This window comes from Tribolium castaneum, chromosome 10 (assembly GCF_031307605.1).
Source record: "Tribolium castaneum strain GA2 chromosome 10, icTriCast1.1, whole genome shotgun sequence".
NCBI lineage: Eukaryota > Metazoa > Arthropoda > Insecta > Coleoptera > Tenebrionidae > Tribolium > Tribolium castaneum.
This window is the reverse complement of record NC_087403.1, coordinates 7,656,795-7,680,260: the sequence shown is the minus strand read 5'-3', so window position 1 is coordinate 7,680,260 and position 23,466 is coordinate 7,656,795. Positions and strand designations below refer to the sequence as shown.

General features: G+C 31.2%; 1 protein-coding gene across 1 annotated transcript; it reads right to left on the bottom strand.

Moving 5' to 3' along the window:
* Window positions 1-990: 990 nt before the first annotated feature.
* On the bottom strand, window positions 991-19,561 carry LOC660398 (uncharacterized protein). The gene is made up of 4 exons (XM_966629.4): window positions 19,200-19,561; window positions 12,769-13,536; window positions 1,980-2,065; window positions 991-1,762 (listed from the first exon to the last, which is right to left on the bottom strand). Exons 2-4 carry the CDS (start codon window positions 13,386-13,388, stop codon window positions 1,311-1,313), a joined length of 1,158 nt encoding a protein of 385 aa, XP_971722.2. The 5' UTR covers window positions 13,389-13,536; window positions 19,200-19,561; the 3' UTR covers window positions 991-1,310.
* Between the last annotated feature and the right edge of the window lie 3,905 nt (window positions 19,562-23,466).

Genomic DNA, 23,466 nt, shown 5'->3' with positions numbered 1-23,466 from the left:
CATCCTTTACTGCAAATGGGTTTTTTAATATGAATCACAAAAAAAGGAAAAATAAATAAAGTTAATTCCACAGAAGATTTCCCTTTTTGTGTCACGAAATTTTTCTCTTCCTTATCTAGGGTTGCCAGACCTTCTATATTAAATAGAAGTCTACTATATTTAACTAAAATCTTCTATCTTCTATGTCCCTAAAATATAGAAGCAAAATCTTCTAGATTTTGCAAGCAAGGCCTGTGACTGAATTCTTTCAAACGTTCTTATTTTCCTAACGCAGAAAGTTTTAGCGTCGGTTTATAGAAGTGACACTAAGTTAATCGGCAATTAAGTGCGTGATTAACTGATCATGTGACCAAATTGAACAAATTTGATTGGTCCATTCGCGTTTTTAACTTTTAACAACGAATTAAATTTTAACAACCGGCCCCTAGGGTCAGTTTATAGAAGCGCCATTATGTTAGACTACAATTAAATGCGTGGTTAACTGATCTCGTGATCAAATTCAAAGCGTCATCAATTTAATCCGCAATTAAATGCGTGATCACGTGTAACAACACGTGTAACTTGTAACAACGCATTAAAATTTAATAAAGCTTTCTATAAACTGGGCTTTAATGTAATTAGTAATAAAGGATTTATTTAAATCTTCACTAATTTTTTGAAACTTCTATATTTTCAAGCGAATTCTTTTAATTTTGACATTTTCATCTCTGGCAACCCTATCCTTATCCCTGTTGCCAGCAAATTCGAAGTAAATACAGCAAAACCTCTCAACAACGGACACCGCTTAAATTGTCCGTTGTGGATCGGACAATTTAAGCGGTGTCCGTTGTTGAGAGGTATCCACTAATGGAAGGTGGAAGTTTTAATATAGGTTTTGTCACGTTCTTAAAAAATGTCCGCTGTGAAGAGGTGTCCGTTATTCAAACGTGTCCATTAAGGGAGATTGCCGCCCGGTATTGTAAAAATGTAAAAAAATGTAGGCAAATTACGTGTTTTTCAAACGTTTATTCATATAAAGGCAATTTGTTAGATATAAAATCAGTATAAAATATATTAATCTAGATTCCAGTAACAGACGGCATAATATCAAACCTGAAGTAGGCAGTGAGACTGTTTTGTACTAAAACTCTTTGAAATTTCACAAATGTACACAAAAATCGTTGTGAAACAAGCGGTATATACAATCTTTAAATACCCTCTAGCCCTCTATATACAATAATAAAACTTCTGATAAATAATAGGGCAAGTTTGGCTCTAGGCACACGCCGTGTGCCTACAGCAAAACTTCACATAGTAACAATGACTGGTTTTTAAACTAGAGTTGACAACTCATGCGGCGAGTTTGTGGTGGCAACACTGCTGAGTTCCAAAGTCGCTGTTGGCATCCCTGGGCTGACGCTCCCGCTGGCCTCGCGAGGGTGCGACAACTTGGTCAAGTTCAGGTTTTCGGCCGTTGGCGGCGTTGTAGTCGCCGGTCTGACCACATACGGACTGGTATGTGTAGATGGCGCCACCGCCACAGGGTGGCCAAAGCTGTGGTTCACATGACTGACATGCGAATGGTTTAGTTGCGTGGTTGTGTGGTAGGATTGCTCGTGTTGGGCCAACGCTAGTTCTTTAACAGCGTTGGTTTTCTCCCGCTGCCAAATAAACACGTTGTGAACCATCGCACAACCACAGAAGATGATCCCAAGCCCGATGAATACGCTGGTTACGATGGCGGGGGTTGAGTGGAATTGGATGAAAGTGTACAGGATGATGCCTGAAAATTGGAAATTGATTAATTGTTTAGAAATTCCTCTTAAAGTTATGTTGTTGTGATATTGGTAGCCGATGTAAAAACAACACACTGAGGTTTTTATTATACTGAGCATCAAATAACACACAACACTATTATTCCTATATTCAATTTTAAAACATTCATATCAATGTAATGTTGCAATTTGAGACTTCTAATTTACAGCTATTCCAAAACTCACCAGTTAGAAATACGGGGATTGAGATGAAAAAACCGCCAACCGCACAAACGCGGCTTACAGATGACTTCTGGAGATATTTGTTGGTTCTGGAACAAAAAATCAAAATAAAGTGGTAGATACTTTCAAAAGTCTGGAATAATAAAATACATGATAATCAGTAAATTACTTTGTGATAATCATAATTATTTGATCGTACGAAAATTAATTAAAATAAATAAAATAAAACAGATTTTACTAAAAAAACAAATGTAAGAAAAAAAAATTTAAAAAAATATGTTTTTTTAGAGAAAATCTTTTATTTAAAAGATGACCTAAAAGTAAAAAATAATGTTTTTCTATCAGAGGAGAATATTTTTGCTTACAAATTAAGATTTTAAAATTTATAAAAGCTTTAAAAAATCTTTACTTATTCTAAACATCTTTTTCTCTGAGATTTAGTTTCGCCATATTATTTATTGTAACACCATTTATTTTGCTGATTTGTGCAAACTTATTTAGTAGTATGTGACAGAAAACAGCTGTTAGCATTAAAAAACATCCTCACCTCTGTTCTGTGTCTATAATCTATCGTCCAAGATAAAACGAATTTAAAAAAAATGCGATATTTGTTTGTAACGCAACGTAATGAAAATGATTAGTTATTAATATATTTCCGAATGACCAACATACTATTGGTATAAGTACGGTATGTACACATCGAAAACTCATTTGCAAACAGAACCTAAAATTTCAAAACCCATTTAACCCCTTTAGGAGGTAATTAACTGCATTGTAACGCAGATTACGTAAGTATGCAAAATTTCAATTCATTGGGACAACGAAAACCCTTTCAAATTTGGCTCCGAAAAATCAAAACAGACAGACAGACAACAGTGTGAGTTAAATAAAAGCTTTTAAAAACTAGTAATTTAGTTACAATGCCACTGGTAACACGAGCTCAAGAAAATAATTAGAAAATTTATTCTCACCCAAAAGAAAACCACAACAGACTTACAGCAACAGCTACCGGTAATTTAATTCCCACTATAATTTTGATATGATTAAACGTCAGCCACGTGAGTGAAACGGAAAGATTTTATAGGTTTTTAATTGCGTTTATTCTGACAAAAAAATGTAACGGGTGAAGAAACTAAAGATGAAAAATTTTACTTACGCGTCGACTTCCTAAAGAAAAAAACTGAAACGAATTGTAAGCAAAATCTTAATTGTATTCTTTTTTACAAAATAATTAACATTACACTCAATTTTTATTTCTTCAAAGGCATCAGACAAAATGACGGACAGTTTTTATTTTTAGTTAATCAACTACCTCCCATATACTATTAAATTATTACGAATTTTATTTGGCAAAGTCAGTTACACAGATGTAGATGAATGTAATTACATATACAACTAATTTTATTCAATAGTTCACAATATAAATGTCTTGGCTGTGGCTTATAATTTCATGTTTTTATCAAGTTTATCTAAAATTTGGTAAAAGATAGATAAACGTAGTTTTACACATTTAACCAAATGTACAGTAACAAATATTTTTTTCAAATTTTATATTTATAAAACCTAGTATATCAGGTAGAGCAAACCTTATCGTGCACCTAAGAAAGTCGCGATTTTTAATTAAATAATAGTATATTATTATACGAGTTTTATAAGACGTTCTATTGTAGCACGAATGGTCCAATAGAATGAGTGCCATAACTAAGTCTTATAAAACAAGTACAACATACTATTTTTTCTGCTTTCTATTTTTATTATTTGTTTTTATTTAGTTTAACTTATCAAAATCTATTCAAACCATTTCCTCTTATTTTTTTTAATTATTCGGGCGTTATCAATAAACGACTTGACGCTGTTGACTGATCACACAAAAAAAAGAAAAAAGAGCCATTTGGTGTCGAAATTTGCATTCAAATCCTCTTAAGGAAAATACGTAGAGAACATCAGCCTTAAAAACGACAGGGAAACCATAATTAAGTTATTGAATCCGTACGAAACTTGATACGGCAAAGTGTATTTACCTGACACAGGCCTTGTGATTAACATTTTGAGGTAAACCACAGGTATTTCTCACACAGGTATCGGTGTAGAAATACTTTCTTAAGGGAATAAAATAAGTAAACACAAAAAATTTCAACAAACCGGACAGGTTAATACTTATTATACAGGGTCGCTAAAAAGGATGGATACAGTTACATACTTCATCAAAACTTATTAAAATTTGGTATATGCTTAAGGGTATATAAATTGTATCGTTTCAGATGTTTATTAAATTTCTATCACCATTTGTTCTTCAGATACAAGGATAACTTGATTTTTTTTTAAATAGCAACAAGGGTTAAATTTAATATTTTTGAGAAGAGCATTTTTCTGAGTTCTATGGTATAACACATGCATGCCTTTCTTTAATCGAAACTTTAAAAAAATTGAAAATTTTGAAAAATGTAAAATTTTATTAGCCTTCGAAATGTTGTGTTTATCTATCGTTAGCTTATTAACTTAAAAATAAGTAAAAGTTAAAAAAAATTGTTAAAATAACACTTTTAACTGAAAAAGAATACGTTTTATTTAAGAAATTTTAAACACGGAATACTTGATTTTTATGCTCAAACTGATTTCCACTAACTTCTTGGCTTTCTGTCTCCATGATAAACCAACATGAGATTTTTTTTCGCTCAGTTTTACTTAAATGTACCATTATTAAATTAATTATTGCACCCAAGTTTAATTTTTGGTTAATATACATGTGACAGATATCGTTAATAACAGTATTTTCAAAGCTAACTTAGTGTTACTACTCTAAAAAAATTTTGAATTTTTATTTTTTTATTTTAATAAAAGTAAAGGTGGGTATCATGTTACATCATTGAATTCAGAAAAAATGCTCTTTTAAATTTTTTGACCTTTCGTGCCATTTAAAAAAAATCAAATTAGCCTTGAATTTTTAAAATAAATGACGATAAAAGTTTGAAAAAGCTCTCAAATCATAGAATTTAAAAACTTTTAACTGTTCCCCAAATTTCAAAGTTTTCTGTTAAACCGTTCTGAAAATATTTAACTGTATCCATACTTTTTAGCGACTCTGTATATTTCCTTCCTCTGATTCCTCTAAAAACATTGAAGATTTTCGAAAAACTTCGAACAATTCCTCACGTGCCTGTGCTTTTTAAAAGTTTTTATTCAACTTGCTTTGTTGTTTGTCTGTCTGTTTCATATTTTTCTATCCAAATTTGAAAGGGTTCCCGTTGTCCCATTGAATTGAAATTTAGCATACTCACTTAATCTGCAATGCAATGCAATCCTATGTGGTTAAATGCCCCTAAAGGGGTGTTAAATGGGGTTTTGAAGTTTTAGGTTATGTTTACAAATGGGTTTTCGGTGCGTACATACCGTAACTTATACCAACATTAACGGTATGTTGCTCATTGAGAAATATATTAATGCCCAATCATTTTCATTAAAAGGCTTTATAAAGGTTGAAATGGCAATTTACAAAATTCTACATTTCTCTCGTTTAAAAGTCCGACAAAAATTCATTGAAATAACTTAACTTTCTGACCGAAAACGACGACTTAGTACCAGTTTCGTTGAAAATTCCTAAGTGAAACGATCTCTTGTGCAAAACGAAAAAGGCTTCAACAAATTTTTTAGATTTTTTCAATCATTGCCCTTTTTTTGTGATCAATTCAGTGCCGTGATTTTTCTTTTTCATGCCAAAAATATAGCAAGGCCACGAAACTTGGATTAACACGAGTGAAAAACCAATCTTTTGTTTGTTCAGTGCTCAGCATCTGGTTTTAGTCGATGTTTAGCATCTCATTGGCGAATATTTCGTATGAATCACGATATAAATAACCATATTTTGTCCAGATGCTGCAAATAATTTACCAGAAAATAGTTTCACACGAGAGCGGTTGATCCCCAAACGCGATATGTAAATAAAATTACAGTAATTTCGGTTCCACTTGACGGAAGCGATTGTTTCAGCTCCCGATTTTCTATTTCTGAAATACTGGTCAGGTCAGGTGCAAGTTCCATAAATAAAATCGCTTTTTTGCTTGTAAACCGTTAAATGTGGCTCGGAACACGAGGGACTTATCATTACTTATCACTTTTTATTCGTGTGTGAGAGTTTTATTGTCTAACAGCAAGTGAAAATGCCGATAATAAAATAAACAAACAGTCATTCGTTGTTTGTTTAGCGCATACTTTCGACACCCAATGACAAAATATTAAATTACGGTACAAGTTTTTGTTACATTTCGAAAAATGAAACGAGTTCCAGTCGACAATTTACCGTTCTGCGAAAATAACCGGAATGCGCAAAGGGTGGAAAACAAGGAAGAGTTTTCTCCACATGTTGAATCATAAGTAAAAATGTATATCACTCATTTACATCGCGCTAAATGGTAATCGGAATCTATTAACTCAGACTAGTTTTATTGAGCTGTTTTTACAATCCGATTTCCTTTAGTTTCACTTCAAATGTATACTTTACGCAAGAAAATTACACGCAGAACTTTTTCCACCTTCTGGACGCTTGCCAGGACTGAGAAGTGAATGAGTAAATTCCTGCATGCGCGAATTCGCAATTTAGAGAGTAAGAGGCAATTCTATTGTTGCGTTAATTTTCGAACGTGATTTATTAGAATTCGCGATTCAGGGATTTAAATGCGGAAATTGTGTCGCCATATATCAGGGGTTCAAGGCCCATCTTCCTGTTTTTTTGACATTTCGAGCTGCGTCAGACCGAATTAAATAACTCATCCATCGGGTAATTATCGCAGCGATTTTCCTGATGATAATGGTAATAGCCACAATAAACTTAACAAATGCGACATGCATGTATTAAATAATATCTCGACGTGTTGTGCGTAACAAGTTGAGTAACTTGGAAATATCTGCATATAAATGTGTTTTAAAGGTGTTTTGTTTTTTCCTCGATTGTTTACAGTTATTATCTCGGTAGCAGGTGAAAAAATCAGGCATAACTCCGACTTCCTGTTCTATAATTAAGTTAAGCTAGTGCTTGGGCGGAAATTGTGTGAGAATTTTTGATGGCCGGCTTCGATTTTTCAGGCGAAATTAAAGGTCAGTTGGGACGAAAATTTGCAATTTTTCGACGTTTGCGCAACAAGCAGGAAGTCACCTGCATTTGCAGGGAAACAAATTGGCTCTTGATTAATGGCCACTGTCGATCATTCCAGCAGCTTTCATTTATCCGGACTTTTGTCCTAAAAGGAAAAATCACCAAGGTCTGATTTTAACGTCATACCTAGTTTAATGTTTAATCAAATTGTTTGATAAATTACGAATTAATTTGTCGACGAGCATGTATCGCGTTTAATTCTCGACTGTCACTGTAACCGTGATAATCGCTCTATTTCCGCCTCCAATTGTTCGGGTCTTTTGTACGGCTTTAATCTAATAAATTATACAATTGCAAATAAAATTAACTAACTTTTACGGCTTGAGTGCTCTTTTCTAATTAAAATACCACGAGAGGTAAAAGAACTGAATTTAAAATGCAGAAAAACGATTTTTATTTATAAGTTCATTCATTTTTAGACGCATGCTCGAGTGGTTTACCACATACCGCTACTTTTCGAACGTTGAAGAACATTTTTGTTGTGTGTCGAATTTGTTGTTTTTGTGTCACTTTTTGCTTTAAATTCGCTGTAGTTCATTAACTCAAACTCAGTTATTTTATTTGCCAATTAAAATTTAACTCAAAACAACAATAAAAGATTATAATTGCTTCACATTTTTGATTATTCAGTTGATGATTTTTTATGCTTTCGCACCCTATTTTTTCGACTTTGGAAAAATTCTAAGAACACAAAGGGAGTCAAAATAGTCCAGGACAAATATTTAATTGTTATGCCGTTAAATTCATGTTTAATGTTGTTAAATTTACCAAAAAATTCCAATTAAACCACATTAGAAAATGACTTACATTACATCAAAACTCACTTTGAACAAGATTAGAAACAGTGGTTAATAAAGTTAAAAATTCTCTAAAAAACATTCCAGGAGCCAGAAGTTAGCTAATGACAAACTAAAGCAAATTTTAAAAAAATCTACTGAAAAAGTAACTGCTAGACTTCGCCTCCCGAGTTGTATTTACAATTCAAATAAAGACGAGTTATTATTATTTATTAAAATTTGTAAAATATTAACTAACTTGTGAATGCCTTTCTTTTTTTAGCAATAAAAAACGTTTAATGGAATTTATTACAATAGAAATGTTTTAATTCTCCCTTCTGGGGGAATTGATACAAAACTTGACATAATTTACCAGATTTCTTTACGCTGATTAATATAAGGAGAACTAATTTTTGCTCTTCTAGCAAATTTGATGACAGCAGTACAAATTACTTCTCTAAAATTTTATAAGCTACATAAGTACAGCCACCCAAAAAAAATGGCGCGTCCATGAACAAACGCCTACTCTGCAAACAAAACCGTGAAAACAGTTCAAAATTCATTTAATTTTTGCTATATACTGGGAGTCCTATTTAAATTGTTTTCTTAAAGTACAAAGTTTTGTTACAATTTGCAAAAAAAATCCTTGTAAATAATAACTAAGACACGATTGAGTTCGAAAATCTCAAAGCAAAGAAGTGGCTTAAAGTTATAATTTTGTATTTCCAAAAAATTTATCAATTTAAAAGAAAGGTTGTTTTTAATTGTTTGTGGGTTCGCAGATATAAAATATAGTAACAATTTAACTACTTAAATAATAATTTATTAATTGGAAATGGTTTTCAAAATAAAATGAAATATGCGTTGCTATCTTTGGTTGTTGTAACAGGACATTATAAGGGCCGGTTATTTAAACAAAATTACAATTTAATTCCGAATTAAACTAATTCGACATTAAGTTGTCATTTAAAATGCATTCACAATTGTCAAGTTAATCTCGAATTAAAAATTTGATTGCAATTAAAATGTTCTGTATACCGACTCTTAAACTTATTTTGCATTAACTAAGAAACAAATTAAATTTGCAAATAAACCAACAATTTTTTTGACTTCTTAAAGTGTCGAAACGTTGCGACAAACTTGATTTTTTTTTATTGTTCATGGTTGTTTGAGAAATTAATAAATGTTTATCAATTTGAAAAAAAATAGGAAAATTTTGGTCTTTTTGGTCTCTTGTGTGGTATTAGATGTTTTAAATATTTCCAGTAAACCTTATTTGCAGTAATGGTTAAAATTTTATTCAGGGTAAATATTTCCATAAATGAATAATTAACGTTGATTGCTTTTATTCTGGTTATATCAATTTTTGGAGCAGTTAATAAACAAAAATATTATTAAAAAAAAACGATCAAAAGTAGAGACATCTTTATTTAAAATTTGAAATACAACTGGATTCCTACATTTTTGTTTCATTTGCTTATGCACAAACAGTTTTGTTTGTGTTTGTTATAGTAACAATTTAACTACTTAAATAATAATTTATTAATTGGAAATGGTTTTCAAAATAAAATGAAATATGAGTTGCTATCTTTGGTTGTTGTAACAGGACATTATAAGGGCCGGTAATTTAAACAAAATTACAATTTAATTCCGAATTAAACTAATTCGACATTAAGTTGTCATTAAAAATGCATTCACAATTGTCAAGTTAATCTCGAATTAAAAATTTGATTGCAATTAAAATGTTCTGTAAACCGACTCTTAAACTTATTTTGTATTAACTAAGTAACAAATTAAATTTGCAAATAAACCAACAATTTTTTTGACTTCTTTTGACGTTGCAATATTAAAATATTTTTTGAGTAGCCGATAGCAACGAAAATTAACGAAAATACTACACCGACAACAATAAAAATTGATAGTTTTTGTCCACTTTTTTGTAAATTATTTCGGTAAAAAAAATATGGTAAAAGTTAATAAATAAAACTGTTCTTTAATTGTCCCATTATTCTATTTTGCAACAAAACCTTTTACTTTAAGAAAACATATTATATAGAACTCCCAGCATATAGTTAAAATTTAATTATATCTTCAAAATTAATTAACTCGCAACGATAATTTGATCGAAATGAAATAAGAATTCGTGTTTACCATGTAACATATTAAAATTTATTTTGTATCAGCCAAATAATAAATTAAAGCAAACCAATTTCAACAAAAAAATTCTTAAACATTTCAAAAGATGATAAAGGAAATGTTTATCATTCACAACTATATCTCTTCTAATTTATCACAGGGGCTGAATCTAGTCAAGGACGCGTCATTTTCTTTTTTGACGGCTGTACAGGCGTCTATTTAGTTACTACTTAAATGTTAACAACTAAAGCATCTTTGACTGTTTTTAGGGTCTACACCATTGAAGCTAGAGATATGGTCTTCCGAACTTTACTAAACAAATTTCATTCTCTACAACTTTGCCTTTTACAATTTGTATGTATTTGCGTATGTATTCGCAGCATTCTGAAAAGTAAAGTCGCCGCCGAAATTTCCAATTCTTACATACTTTTTAAAAACTTTTATTTAACTTGCTGTGTTGACTGTCTGTCTGTTTCATATATTTGGAGCCAAATTTGAAAGGGTTCCCGTTGTCCCAATGAATTGAAATTTTGCCTACTTACGTAATCTGCGTGACAATGCAGTTCTATATAGCTAATTACCCCCTAAAGGGGTTAAATGTGGTTTTAAAGTTTTATGTTATGTTTACAAATGGGTTTTCGATGTGTACTGTAACTTATACCAGCATTAATAAAGGTATGCTGGTCACTGGGAAAAATATTAATACCTAATCATTTTCATTACGTTTCGTTACAAACAAATGTCGCTATTTTTTTTTAATTCATTTATCTTTGACAATAGAGAACAGAACAGAGGTTAGGATGTGCTTTCAATGCTAACAGCCGTTTTCTATCACATACGACTAAACAAGTTTGCACAAATCAGCAAAATAATGGTGTTACAATAAATACGGCGAAACTAAATCTTAAGGAAAAAGACGTTTAAAATAAGTAAAAACTAAAAAGCAATATATAAAAAAATTTAAAAAAAGTGTTCTTTAGAAGAAAGCTTTTATTTAAAACATGCACTAAAAAGTAAAAAATAATATTTTTCTATCAAAGGAGAATATTTTTGCTTACAAATTAGGATTTTAAAATTTATAAAAGCTTTGGGAACAGTGCTCAATATAAAAAAGTAATTCTGTAATGCCGTATCGTTATGACTTATGACCGACCGTTCCCCAAGCTTTTATAAATTTGAAAATTCTAATTTGGAAGCAAAAATATTCTTCTGTGAACTTTAGAATTTTTCAACGAAACTGGTACTAAGTCGTCGTTTTCGGTCAGAAAGTTAAGTTATTTCAGTGAATTTTTGGCGGACTTTTAAACGAAAATATTTAAACTTTTTCCATACTTTTTAGCGACTCTGTATATTTTCTTCCTCTGATTCCTCCAAAAACATTGCAGATTTTCGAAAAACTTCGAACAATTCCTCACGTGCCTGTGCTTTTTAAAAATTTTTATTTAACTTGCTTTGTTGTTTGTCTGTCTGTTTCATATTTTTCTATCCAAATTTGAAAGAGATCCCGTTGTCCCAATGAATTGAAATTTTGCATACTTACTTAATCTGCAATGCAATGCAATCCTATGTGGTTAAATACCCCCTGAAGGGGTGTTAAATGGGGTTTTGAAGTTTTAGGTTATGTTTACAAATGGGTTTTCGATGCGTACATACCGTAACTTATACCAACATTAACGGTATGTTGGTCATTGGGAAATATATTAATGCCTAATCATTTTTATTACCTTTCGTTACAAACAAATATCGCTGTTTTTTTAAATTCATTTATCTTGGACGATAGAGTATAGACACGAACAGAGGTTAAGATGTTCTTTTAATGCTAACAGCTGTTTTCTGTCACATACCACTAAACAAGTTTGCACAATCAGCAAAATAATGGTGTTACAATGATACGGCGAAACTAAATCTCAGAAAAAGACCGTTTAGAATAAGTAAAGACTAAAAAGCAATAAATGAAAAAATTTAAAAGAAGTGTTTTTTAGAAGAAAGCTTTTATTTAAAAGATGCACTAAATAGTAAAAAATAATATTTTTCTATCAAATGAGAATATTTTTGGTTACAAATTAGGATTTTAAAATTTATAAAAGCTTTGAGAACGGTCGTATGTCATAGCAACACTAAATTAGGCAATTGTTAACAAAAATATTTTCCTCTGATAGAAAAACATTATCTTTTACTTTTTGGTGCATCTTTGAAATAAAAGCTTTTTTTATTTTTTTGAAAATTCCTAAAGTTCACAGAAGAATATTTTTGCTTCCAAATTAGGATTTTCAAATTTATAAAAGCTTGGGGAACGGTCGGTCATAAGTCATAACGATACGGCATTACAAAATTACTTTTTTATATTGAGCACTGTTCCCAAAGCTTACAATCCAAATTTGTAAAAAAATATTCTCCTCTGACAGAAAAAATTTTTACTTTTTAGTGCATCTTTTAAAGAAAAGCTTTTTTCTAAAAAAAAATTTTTTTTTTTTATTATTATATAACTTAATTTCTCAGTAAATTTTTCAACATGGTTAATTGATTTTCAACTCTTGCTGGGAAAATAATTGTTTGTTTTTGCCTCAAACTAAGAACGTTATAAATAAAAAATGAATTTGAAATAAGAGAAATAAAACAATTACAACGTTACCTCACAGCTAACGAGCACAAAATGTCAGTTGGTTAATTTCCAATAAATAACTTGAATAATTTTTTGGTTTAACTAATTTTTGCTAAATGTGAGACTTACCTATCGTTTCCGCCGTGTGGGCTTTTAACTAGTTTAACGGCGAACAAAAACTGGATGGCGCACACCAGCAAACAACATAAATTGAGTGATAAAGTCAGTGCACATAAGGCTAACGTCACTTCATACACCACAACGTACTCCTCGGCCGTAATCACCGTTAATTGTTCAGCTCTTAGCAACTCTCTGATGTCACTGGCGGTCACTGGTGATATTTTCAGTAGAAAAATGAGCGACAACAACGCTAGAAGTAGACTCACTAGACACAAAAGTCCCAAACTGACGAGCATCTCCTTAACGCCGACTTGTTTCGACTTTGCCATAAATTTATTAACGGTGCTCTGGTTGCGCACGCGGGAGATGTTGAGTCCCCCATTGAGCGTCTTGTTTTGGGAGAGGACCGTATTGGAGTAAATGGAGTGCTTGGAGGCGTCCAGATTGTTGGGGGAGTGGAGCTGGGAGACGTTCAAGGGGTACTGCTGCGAAATGCGGGAACTGTTCGCGTTTGGAGAGCGGTACCGGTGCGCCCCCTGGTCGATCCGGGGCTCCATCACCATCGAGCTATCTGGACGGGAGACGCGGTTTGCGACACCCCCGTTCGTGGTCAACATGTGCTTCAACATTTCGATGTTGAACCATTGGGGGATTCACTGATTCAACTCGCCACTCCAAGCGAGGGTTGCGCTCACTTGTGAACATATTTCTTTCATTTTGTGCTGCTACTTGATTTGGGAGTTTTTTATGTCCACCTGCGGTTTCATTATGTTCAGACTGAAACAAAACCACTGTTAGCTGCACGGTTACGGGACATCACGACCTACCGCAACAAAGAACAAAATTCTATCTTTAACTAAAACCTTGGAACAATGCTTCCCTTCAAAAATTACTCGAAATTTTATTTAAATTTGTAATTTAAAGTACATTATTAATTTCGTGACTCCACAAAAGAGCCCGCGACAAAACGGCCCATTAATAACTACAAAATTGTTGCTTTAAATGGTTCGAACAAATTAATTAAAAATTAAAAAATTAGACAAAGATTTGTATAGTATATTTTTTTAATTTTGGCCGAATGTCGTATAAATGTATCAAGTAATACTTTCTCATCTGCTACTAGTTTTGTCTTTGTTGTTACTATGAGAATGAGTGAAACAAAATACAAACCATCAAGCGTAGCAGAAAATGGGAGGACCTACCAGTCGTTCCCAAACTATGGGATGCCACTTCGTATTTGTTATGTTTATTGTTGTTAAATAAATTATTATGTCTTTTGTTTATTTGCCTGGTCAACTCTATAAACAAATTGTTTACTATAATCAGCAAACATATACATGTTAATTATGAATTTCAATTTAAAAGTGGCTTTTAAATCCCAAAGACTTCTTAATGTAAACAATTTGTAAACAGAATTGTCTCTTAAAACATTGTTATGTTCCATCTGTAATTACTTAATTTACTGCCACAGCAACTTTCTAACACATAATGGTATTAATACCATGAAAGATGAAAATAAGATTAGTCTCTTAGACACAAGTGATTGATTGTAGATAAGACTTTTCACTTTAGAAAGTTGGTTTTAAGGGTTTAAGGGCCATTTTACCCTTATCCCACTCTCACAAAGTCAGTTGTTTCTACGTCTGGTAATAGATAGTAAATGTGAGTTACTTCGAAAAAATGTATGATAAACAGTGTCGTGAATTAATAAAAAATGATAGGTTTTTGTTAGCTGAAAAAGAAAACTTGAGGACATGTTTAGGCGAATTTAACGATGCAGGTGGTGAAAGTGAAATTGAAATATAAATTAATTGTAAATAGATTTGTAAATATTTTTTGTAAATAAAATTTACTTGTTGTCTGCGCTGGTTGCATTATGTGAACATGTTGAGAATCACTGATATATTTTGGGTGGGTGACGTAGTTGCGCTTGCGGAAGTTTCCTGTCTCTTTTACATGACCTAAGTGTGAGAAAGACAACAACGTTTTACGACATTCGACCAAAATTAAAAAAATATTACTATAAGGTCAAATTTCAAATGGCTAAAAAATAGGTTGAATGAAAATTTATTCAATTATATTAGGTAGGTCGTGACCCGACAAAAGAGCCCGCGACAAAATAGTCCACTGACAAAACAGCCCACCGACAAAAAAGCCCCCGACAAAATAGCCTAGCGACAAAATAGTCCTAAAATAGCTCATTCCAACCACAGTTGGACGTTCATCGCATAAAAAACTATATGATCAATAAACCGACTAAAAAAATTGTTCTAAATGGTAAAAACAAATAAATTAAAAATTAGAAAAACAAAAAATTGTGGTTGTTCTTATTAGCTGTTTCCAAACTATGTAAACGCCAACGTCGCAGTTTCTCTCAAAATTAATTGTTATAAATTATTTATGCACTTCAAAAAATTAATAGCTAATTACCTAATTTATAGTTTTAATGAGTTTTAATAATCATTACAAACTATTTTATATTTTTATTAATCTTATTTAAAAAATAATTTGATACAATGCAAAGTTTGCGTTTACATAGTTGTGAAACAGCAAAAAGTAAGCCAAAATTTCAAACAGATTAGTTGAATTAAAATTAGTTGAATGAAAATTCTATTCAATTACGTAATCAAATAAAAACTAAAATTTACAATTTTGATAATGACGTTTATAAAAATTGTTCTTAATCACAATGTTTGAAAAGTTTGAAACGTTTATAAATAAATTCATAAATAACATTTGTTAAATGTCTTAACTATTTAAAGTTAAATTCAAATGATAAACAATTATAATAGGGAAGACTATAAGCACTTTTTTGTATTTTATACATATTTGACAATATTCACAGCCGGCTGTGAATGTTGACTTAAATGTTTTTGTGAACTTACTAAGAAACACTACCAGGCCTAATCATTTGTCTAAATACTTTGCAAACATTTGGACTTATTTTTTTTATTTTAGTCCTTTTTAAATATTAGTGGTGGGCTGTTTTGTCGCCAGGCTATTTTGTCGGGGGCTTTTTTGTCGGTGGGCTATTTTGTCGGTGGGCCATTTTGTCGGTGGACTATTTTGTCGCGGGTTCTTTTGTCGGTACGCCTATTAATTTATATGACATAGTTGTAAATTTGAATAACACTGAGTATATAATTACATGCTTTCAATAAAAAAAATTATAATCATGTTTTCAGAATATTAAAGTGAACAAGACTGGTCATCTATTTATGTGACAAATTCTGTAGATGAAAAATATAATATATTTTCAAATGATATTACAAATACAAATATAATAAAACGTAAGAAAGATGTTATAGGTAAGCATAAACATGATTGGAAGAATGAAGAATTGCACAAGCTGAAGGAAACGGTCTCGTTCTTGCAAGAATGTTGCTATGTGAATTCTGACTTTACTCCAGTTTATAATAAATATAAAACTAACTACTCTAATTTATTATTAAAAATATAAAAAAACATAATATAAATTCAAGCAAACACCAAAAACAACTGTTTTAAAAAAATTATTCACAACAATACTGTATATATTATTTTTTCAAATAGAACACCCTAAATATTTTTGCATAAGTAAATTCTACGTAAAAAAATAATAAACTATATATAAACTAATATGAGTCAGTCTCTTTTCGTTTCGGAATTATTCAATTTTTAGTTATAAAAAAAGATCAACATTTGAAAAATCACTGCGAAGTCGCTTATGAATATTTTACGATTTTGCAACAGAAAAACTTAGAATACCTTGTAGTTTTAGCAAATAGTCGACTTTTAGTTAAAGCACCCAGATAATATACGGAATTATGAATAAAATAAATAAAAGATATTTTTTAATTTTCTTGAACACCTTAAAAAATATTTACAATTTGCTATACAAACCGCTATGATTGAAAGCTTATAAAAATGCTATCAATAGGTGTAAAGAAATATATGGTGTTCCATTAAAAAAAATAAGTTTTTCAACTTTTTGGGTTTTGGCACACCTGTACATTATTTCCGTGTTTCATGTAAAAGTTGAGTATTTCCTAAAACTACAAGGCATTCTGAATTTTTCTGTCGCAAATTTGCCGAAAAATATTCACAAGCGACTTCGCAGTGATTTTTCAAAAAATTGTCTTTTTTATAATAAAAAGTTGAATAATTCCGAAACAAAAAGAGATAGACCCATAATAGTTTATATAAAGTTAAATTATTTTCTTACGTAAAATCTAACTATGCAAAAATATATAGGGTGCCGCCAATTTAAAAAATATAACTTTGGTTCACCACCCTGTATAAAATACTCTGCGTTTAATAAAAACATTTTTAGTTTTGTAGACTTTAAGTTGATCTATCGGATAGTAAAAACGGCATCGCAATATTTCAAAAAACAAAAAAGTAGTACACCGATTACTCACCCTTGAGCCACCCTGTATGATAATTTAATTTAAAAAAAAAGTATTTTGTAGAAAAAGAAATTGTTTTATTGAATGAAAATACAGAACAACAAAAAATATTAAATAGTGAATTTGATTGAATCAAAAAAATTAATCAATCGATGATAAAAACGAGGTTGATTGTAGGAGATAAGAATTTCAATTTTTTTTTTTGGAATCACAAAAGAATTTTGTAAAAAAAATAAATATTACAGTACGAATATATTATCTTAAATTGCGTCCCTTACACCATCCAACCATGAAGTAGAAACCACCTACAGTCGCAAGTATAAATTTTGTTTTAAAAGTGTGCAATTATCAACTGTTAAAAAATTTACTTTCACTGCTTTTGTCAGTTATTATTTTAATTACTGTAATTGTGATAAAAACTGTAACAGTTCATGTTAAAATAATAGAAATATTTCCTGTTATTTAAGGAAGTTTGAATAACGGATGAATTTTGAATCAATAGCAGGAAATATTAAAACAGAATTTGAAACAATTTGTTAATACGCCGTCACCTCTGCTAAATCAGCCTCTAAAACTTGTTTAAAACATTAGGTTTTTTATGTCATAAATAAGCGAGTAAATACAGTAGAGCCCGGTTATAACGAACTCACTTGTAACTAACTTCCTGCTATAACGTACTATTTTTCAAGCAACGAAATTTTTCCATAAGCTTAATATATTTTTTTACCGCTTATAACTAACTTCCAGATGTAACCAAGTAGAGTGGACTTATAATGTAATACCAGTTTTTAACGAAATTTTCACCGAATTTTGAGGACTGACACAAGAGCGGATCCAGACTTCAATTTTATTTTTTTAATTAAATAAAAATATTAACATTTATCAATAAATTTATTAATAAATTACTATTATTTCATAAAATATGTAGGAAGATTCTTGAAATGAAAACAAGAAAGTTGTATTTTATGTTGTAGTTTTTAATATGTTTACAAAGTGTGTTGTTTTTGTAAATGAGATCCATTTTTTTCAAAAACTAGCAAAATCTATTTGTAAAAAACAGTATGATTAGCAACCATGTATGTAGGTATATCCAATAATGTACAAAATATAGTGTTTTCTTTAAAAAAATATAAACACTGAAACAATTTGTGGCTAAAAAAAATTAAGGCATATTTTTTTTTCAAATTCATTTAAATATTTCAACATACCCATAGTAAGAGTTTTATTTAACAGCTTAACTAACGTTAACATGTCTCAAAATTTTTGGAAGCCCTGAGTTCGTTATAACCGGACACCACTGTATGTTTATAATTATTTAATTTATTACAGAGTGATTCATGTGAAGTGATCTATCAAAATTTGTGTTTTTTTTAATAAATAAATACGCAATAGAAATGTTTTGACAGGCGTAGGTCTCGTAAAATCAGGCGAAACACCCTGTACATGTATGTATAAAAATAATAACAAAACTGTACCCGGAATTTAGCCTTGATTTGTCAAAAGTAAATGGATTTTTAAGTAATTAACATAGCTATGAGACAAAAAATATTCATTATGATTAGATAATAATGTGCTTATGAATGTCGGCGGTGATCTAGGCCCTGGGTTGAGGTTTTATTATGTTACGTATTTAATTACGAATCGAGCCTTTTTATTCATATCAGGATAGTTAATGTAATTTAATTAGAGCCACTTGTAAGAAATGTAATCACACCTTGGTGCTCAAATATCAAAAGGCAATTAAAGCGCAATAAAATGGTCGAAGAAAATTTCTCGGCGCAAGAAACGGTATCATTTTATTAGAGAATTATCTCGGCAATAATTTAGACAAAGTAAATAATTAAAATTTCAAGGTGAGCTAACAGTTAAGTCGGATTTTTTCAAATTGTTTACCGAGTGTTTTTCGGCATTTTGTGTTTGTGTCCCAGTCGGGCAGTGAAATTACCGGCACCTAACGGCTTTAACGGACTTTTCCCGTGGAAGCACCTGCCCTAGGTCCGCTCCGCAAACAAATCTAAATACCACTTGTGAAAATCAGGTAAAAAATCTTACACTTCAGGTTTTAACAGGCACTGTGTAGCAGGTAGTAAGGTTAATACGTGGCTCGAAAGGCATTATTCGAGCTGGAAGTTCACCACACTGCCCAAACACCACACAATCATTTAAATTTCTCAGCAATGCCACTCTCCTGACACTTATTCGATTTTTTTACTGGTTTCGAGCTTGAGCACGGTTTTAAGGAAGGTGCGTACGCACGGCATTCGGAACCACTAAACCACTCCACACCAACGGTACCCACGAACCGATCCCAGCGCGTCTAATGGTTAATTGACGAACCATTGCGACTGGAGGAGGGCGCCGCGGGGGAAGCCCCACACTTACAAACCCAATTTAAAAAAAATCGAAATGAAAACACCCCCAAAGCCACAAAAACTCCCTCACAATTCACGCTTAGGCAACTACTAATACACCACGGATGTGCATTGTCGGTTGCATATATAATATAGTCGTGCTTATGCAACTGCCAATGCGCCAAGTCTTGAAGGTGTAATTATTATTAAATTAAGGGATGAGTATGAGAGTAGGAGCAAAAGGAACAAGAACAGACGACGCAGAGAAAACAAAAACAAGAAAAAGGGTGATTCTTTTAGGGTCTATTATAGCAACGTTTTCTTTGTACACCATTAAGTTTTACAACAGATAATTGTGTTTAAGATAACCCGAAAATATTTACGATACTATCAGTTCGTCTGAAAGACTACAAGGCTGTAGTCTTTCTGAAGTCTTAACTTAAAAGATCCTTGCGGTTTGGGCTGATCACAAGAAAAATTTAATTTTGGCTTTTCTACACCTTTTTACTTGGGGTCGTAATTTTCTTAAGTATATATCAAGTTTACTAACCGGACTGATGATCACTATAGAGAAGATGAAAATAAATTAGACATTCTAATTGTAAAATTTTGAATCGCGAAAATAAGGATATAAACTTAACATACTATAATCTTTACTTTTATATGATTTAATATTTTAAATGTAGTTTTTTTAAACCAAGGCAAACACATGTATAAGACAGTGAATAAATTAATAAAATAAAAGAAAAAATTGGAAATAACGAGCAAAAAATCAAATCAATAAAGTCTTCCTACTTACCTACTCTGAAGTCAAATTTTAAGATATTTCATATAAGAAAATTCATTAATAACATCACTAAAATTACAACTCTAAACTGAAAACTCCTTTCACACAATACCAAATAAGTTCCAAATGTCCTTTTAATTTTTAACGGTTTTTATTGTAATTGAAAATTTTTGGTAAACAACTGATACCAGAAGGGCAGATTATGCTGCTCTGTATATTTTTTTGTGCCCATTCTAAATTTTTTAAAATAAATGTGCAGCTTTCAAGCAATTTATAATAATTAAAAAAATTAAGTTGAGTTGGGTTAATTGTTAATTAAGTGAGTCTGTTAAAAGTTTTTTCGATTTTCTTAAGAATTTTTCAGACATTAGAAATTACAAAATCACACTTCGTGAATATTAATATTTACAATCAATACTTTTAATAATGTAATTAATTTTAATTATGAGGAATCGTAAGAAAAGTCACATGCAATGAGAAAATAATATAAATAAGTATTTAATAGCATTAACTAATTTCTATGTGATAGTTACTAGTTTTTGAGATATAGTAAAAATATTTTTAGGAGGCTCACCTTGTATATTATAAAGAATTTAGATAACAATTTCACTTTGTTTTCTCTGCCCAACTAGCTCACAAGCTCTTTATTATCTAAGTTTTGATTTAGTGTTGATTTTTAATACGTTTCTATTAATTTTAACTCAAAACCGATCGTAGACGACTGATACACAAACGAATTTAATTCGTCATATTTTGTTTAAGACCTACTTTGCTTGAAAAATGCATTTCAAGTGATTTCAAATCAAGAAAAGAAACAATGTATATTGACTAATATAAACTGTAACATGGTGGTTTTACCTCTTGATATACCTATCTTTGTCTGGTCATCTTGGACTGTGAAATTAAAAATCGATGATTTACCTGAAATCCTAATAATAAGGAACCCGAAGTGATCTGACCCGCATTACACAAGCCGGCAAATAAACTTTCTTTAAATTACTAGAACGAATTTACTGGAAATTTATTCAGAGCGACATAGATGCAAATAATAAACTCACAATGTTTATGAATAATGTTATACATAACTTTAATATCGCCTTCCAAGAAAAAAAGTTTAATCTCCAACTCCAACTCCAAAGCTTGTTACAAGACGAATAAAAACGTTTGGTTTAACGACGAACTTAGAAAAATTTGAGAAACTTTCAAACTAACTACAGAGGCTTATAACTTATATCAAACAAAATTTTATTAAGGTCAGTTTGTCTGATTGGACAAAAATTTTAATGTCATCTGCAAACATAACACAAGAAAAAGTAAGAAGAGAGGGGATCTCTGCTGTAAATATAATAAACAGTTTAGGTCCAAGTACAGAACCCTGCGGTACACTACTGGTAACTCCTGAGTTTCCTACTTTTAGCACGCATTTTCGTTCGGAGTTCGCACAAAAAAACAGAAATTCTATAAATGACTTCTGCATAACTAAGAAGACAGGATAGGAGATTTTTATCACTAAAGGAGAAATGTTATCGAAGCCAGGAGAAGAGGTAGTTTCGAAGTTGTTAAGCTTATCTAATATTAATTTGTCAAAGAAATGTTTGACAAATTAGTAATCTCACTATGTGGTACATTGGGGGCAAAAGTTACACTAGAGTTAGAAACAGGAGAAAAACATTGATAAAGATGTTTATTGGCAAACAGCTCATGACGTTAGAGTTTTATCTGGTAGAACAAGTTGAGGTAGTTTGGGTTCAGTGCTCATGTTAGCCGAATATACTTAAAAAACTTTTTTGGATTGCTGTTTCTGCTAATTTGTTTTTGAGTGTTTGATTTTTTGAAACAATTTTTTTGATTATTTTGATATTTTGCCACAAGCTTTTTTTTCTTTTAATTAACTGAAATATTTCAACAGTTAGCCATGTTTTATAAGATTAGCAGAAAAGGGTCTAGCAAATGTGCTGCGTTTTAGGAAAGAAATTAACGCGTATGTAAAGCAAGACCAATTGTTTTCTATAATAGGGGAGGGGATGACAGCACCAAATCCCAGTCTGTTACACTAACGGCTGGTTTATAGAAAGTTCAATTAAAGTTAATTGCGCTGTTAGCGTTAACAACGCCAATAACCAATCAAATTGGTTCACTTTGGTCACGTGATTTTAGTCACGCATTTAATTGCGAATTAAATTAATGACGCTTCTGAAAACCGGCTCTTAAAAGTCTACAAATAGATGATCAGATTTTGCATTTGGAGGTAAATAAATAATCGACATTAACTGTTACATTTATGTTTGAAACAAATACCAAATCGAGGACGTTTGAAGTGTCAGAGGAAAAATCTCAGGGGAGAGCAAAGATCACTGAATACCTGGAAAATTAAAATCACCACAAAGGACAACATTGTCAAATTTTGTCATGAAATTAAATAACAATATAGCACCTGGAGGACGATAAATAGCCTACTAGTGAACAATTTTTTGAAAAAAAAAAAATAGATAGATTCCACTTGATTAACATCAAACGTAATAGAAGAAATGTTAGGCGAGAAAAAACAGCATCACGGAAATATATACAGACTCCCCCGCCCATACGCTGTCCTCTGTCCTGTCTAGACAGAGTATCTAGAAATTTTAATAACTGAATCTGAATGATAATGAAAAATTTGTGATCATGGAGAAACTGATTTATTATGCGAGTTGTCTTACAGTATGGAATGTACAATGCACAAAAAATTGTATGTCTATTAGCTATGAGTTCGTTTAGTTTGAAGAAAAAGCGATCTGTGGTCGTAGTCTCCATGAACCAGTGTCGCCTCAGAAACACTGACAGCTATAATAAATTACAGTGAATATTGTTTGAGCCACTTAACACATAACTCTAGTGTTATTGCCATTGTATTAGCAGTATAAAATTTAAAATTTGCACAGTTGGTAATCACTCCTCTCAAACCAAAAATATTAACAACGAATTTCCTCAACAAAAACAATATATTAAAAATATAAGATTTCTCAAAATTAGACACCCATATAACATATAATACATTAACTGATAATATCATTTGATTGTTTTACACAAGCCACAGATCAGTCGTTTTTGCTGACAAACCATCCATCTGACTAGTGTTTGCCATGATTGCAATATTTCTATGAAAGGTTAATTATTAAAGTCGATAATAAAATACTTTACG

Excerpts from the sequence above, each read along its gene's own strand:
- LOC660398 (XM_966629.4), bottom strand. The coding sequence starts at position 13,388 with ATGTTGAAGCACATGTTGACCACGAACGGGGGTGTCGCAAACCGCGTC. Across the intron at positions 2,066-12,768 it reads CCACACGGCGGAAACGATAG|AACCAACAAATATCTCCAGA; the intron begins GTAAGTCTCACA and ends TTTTTGTTCCAG. Across the intron at positions 1,763-1,979 it reads AATCCCCGTATTTCTAACTG|GCATCATCCTGTACACTTTC; the intron begins GTGAGTTTTGGA and ends TCCAATTTTCAG.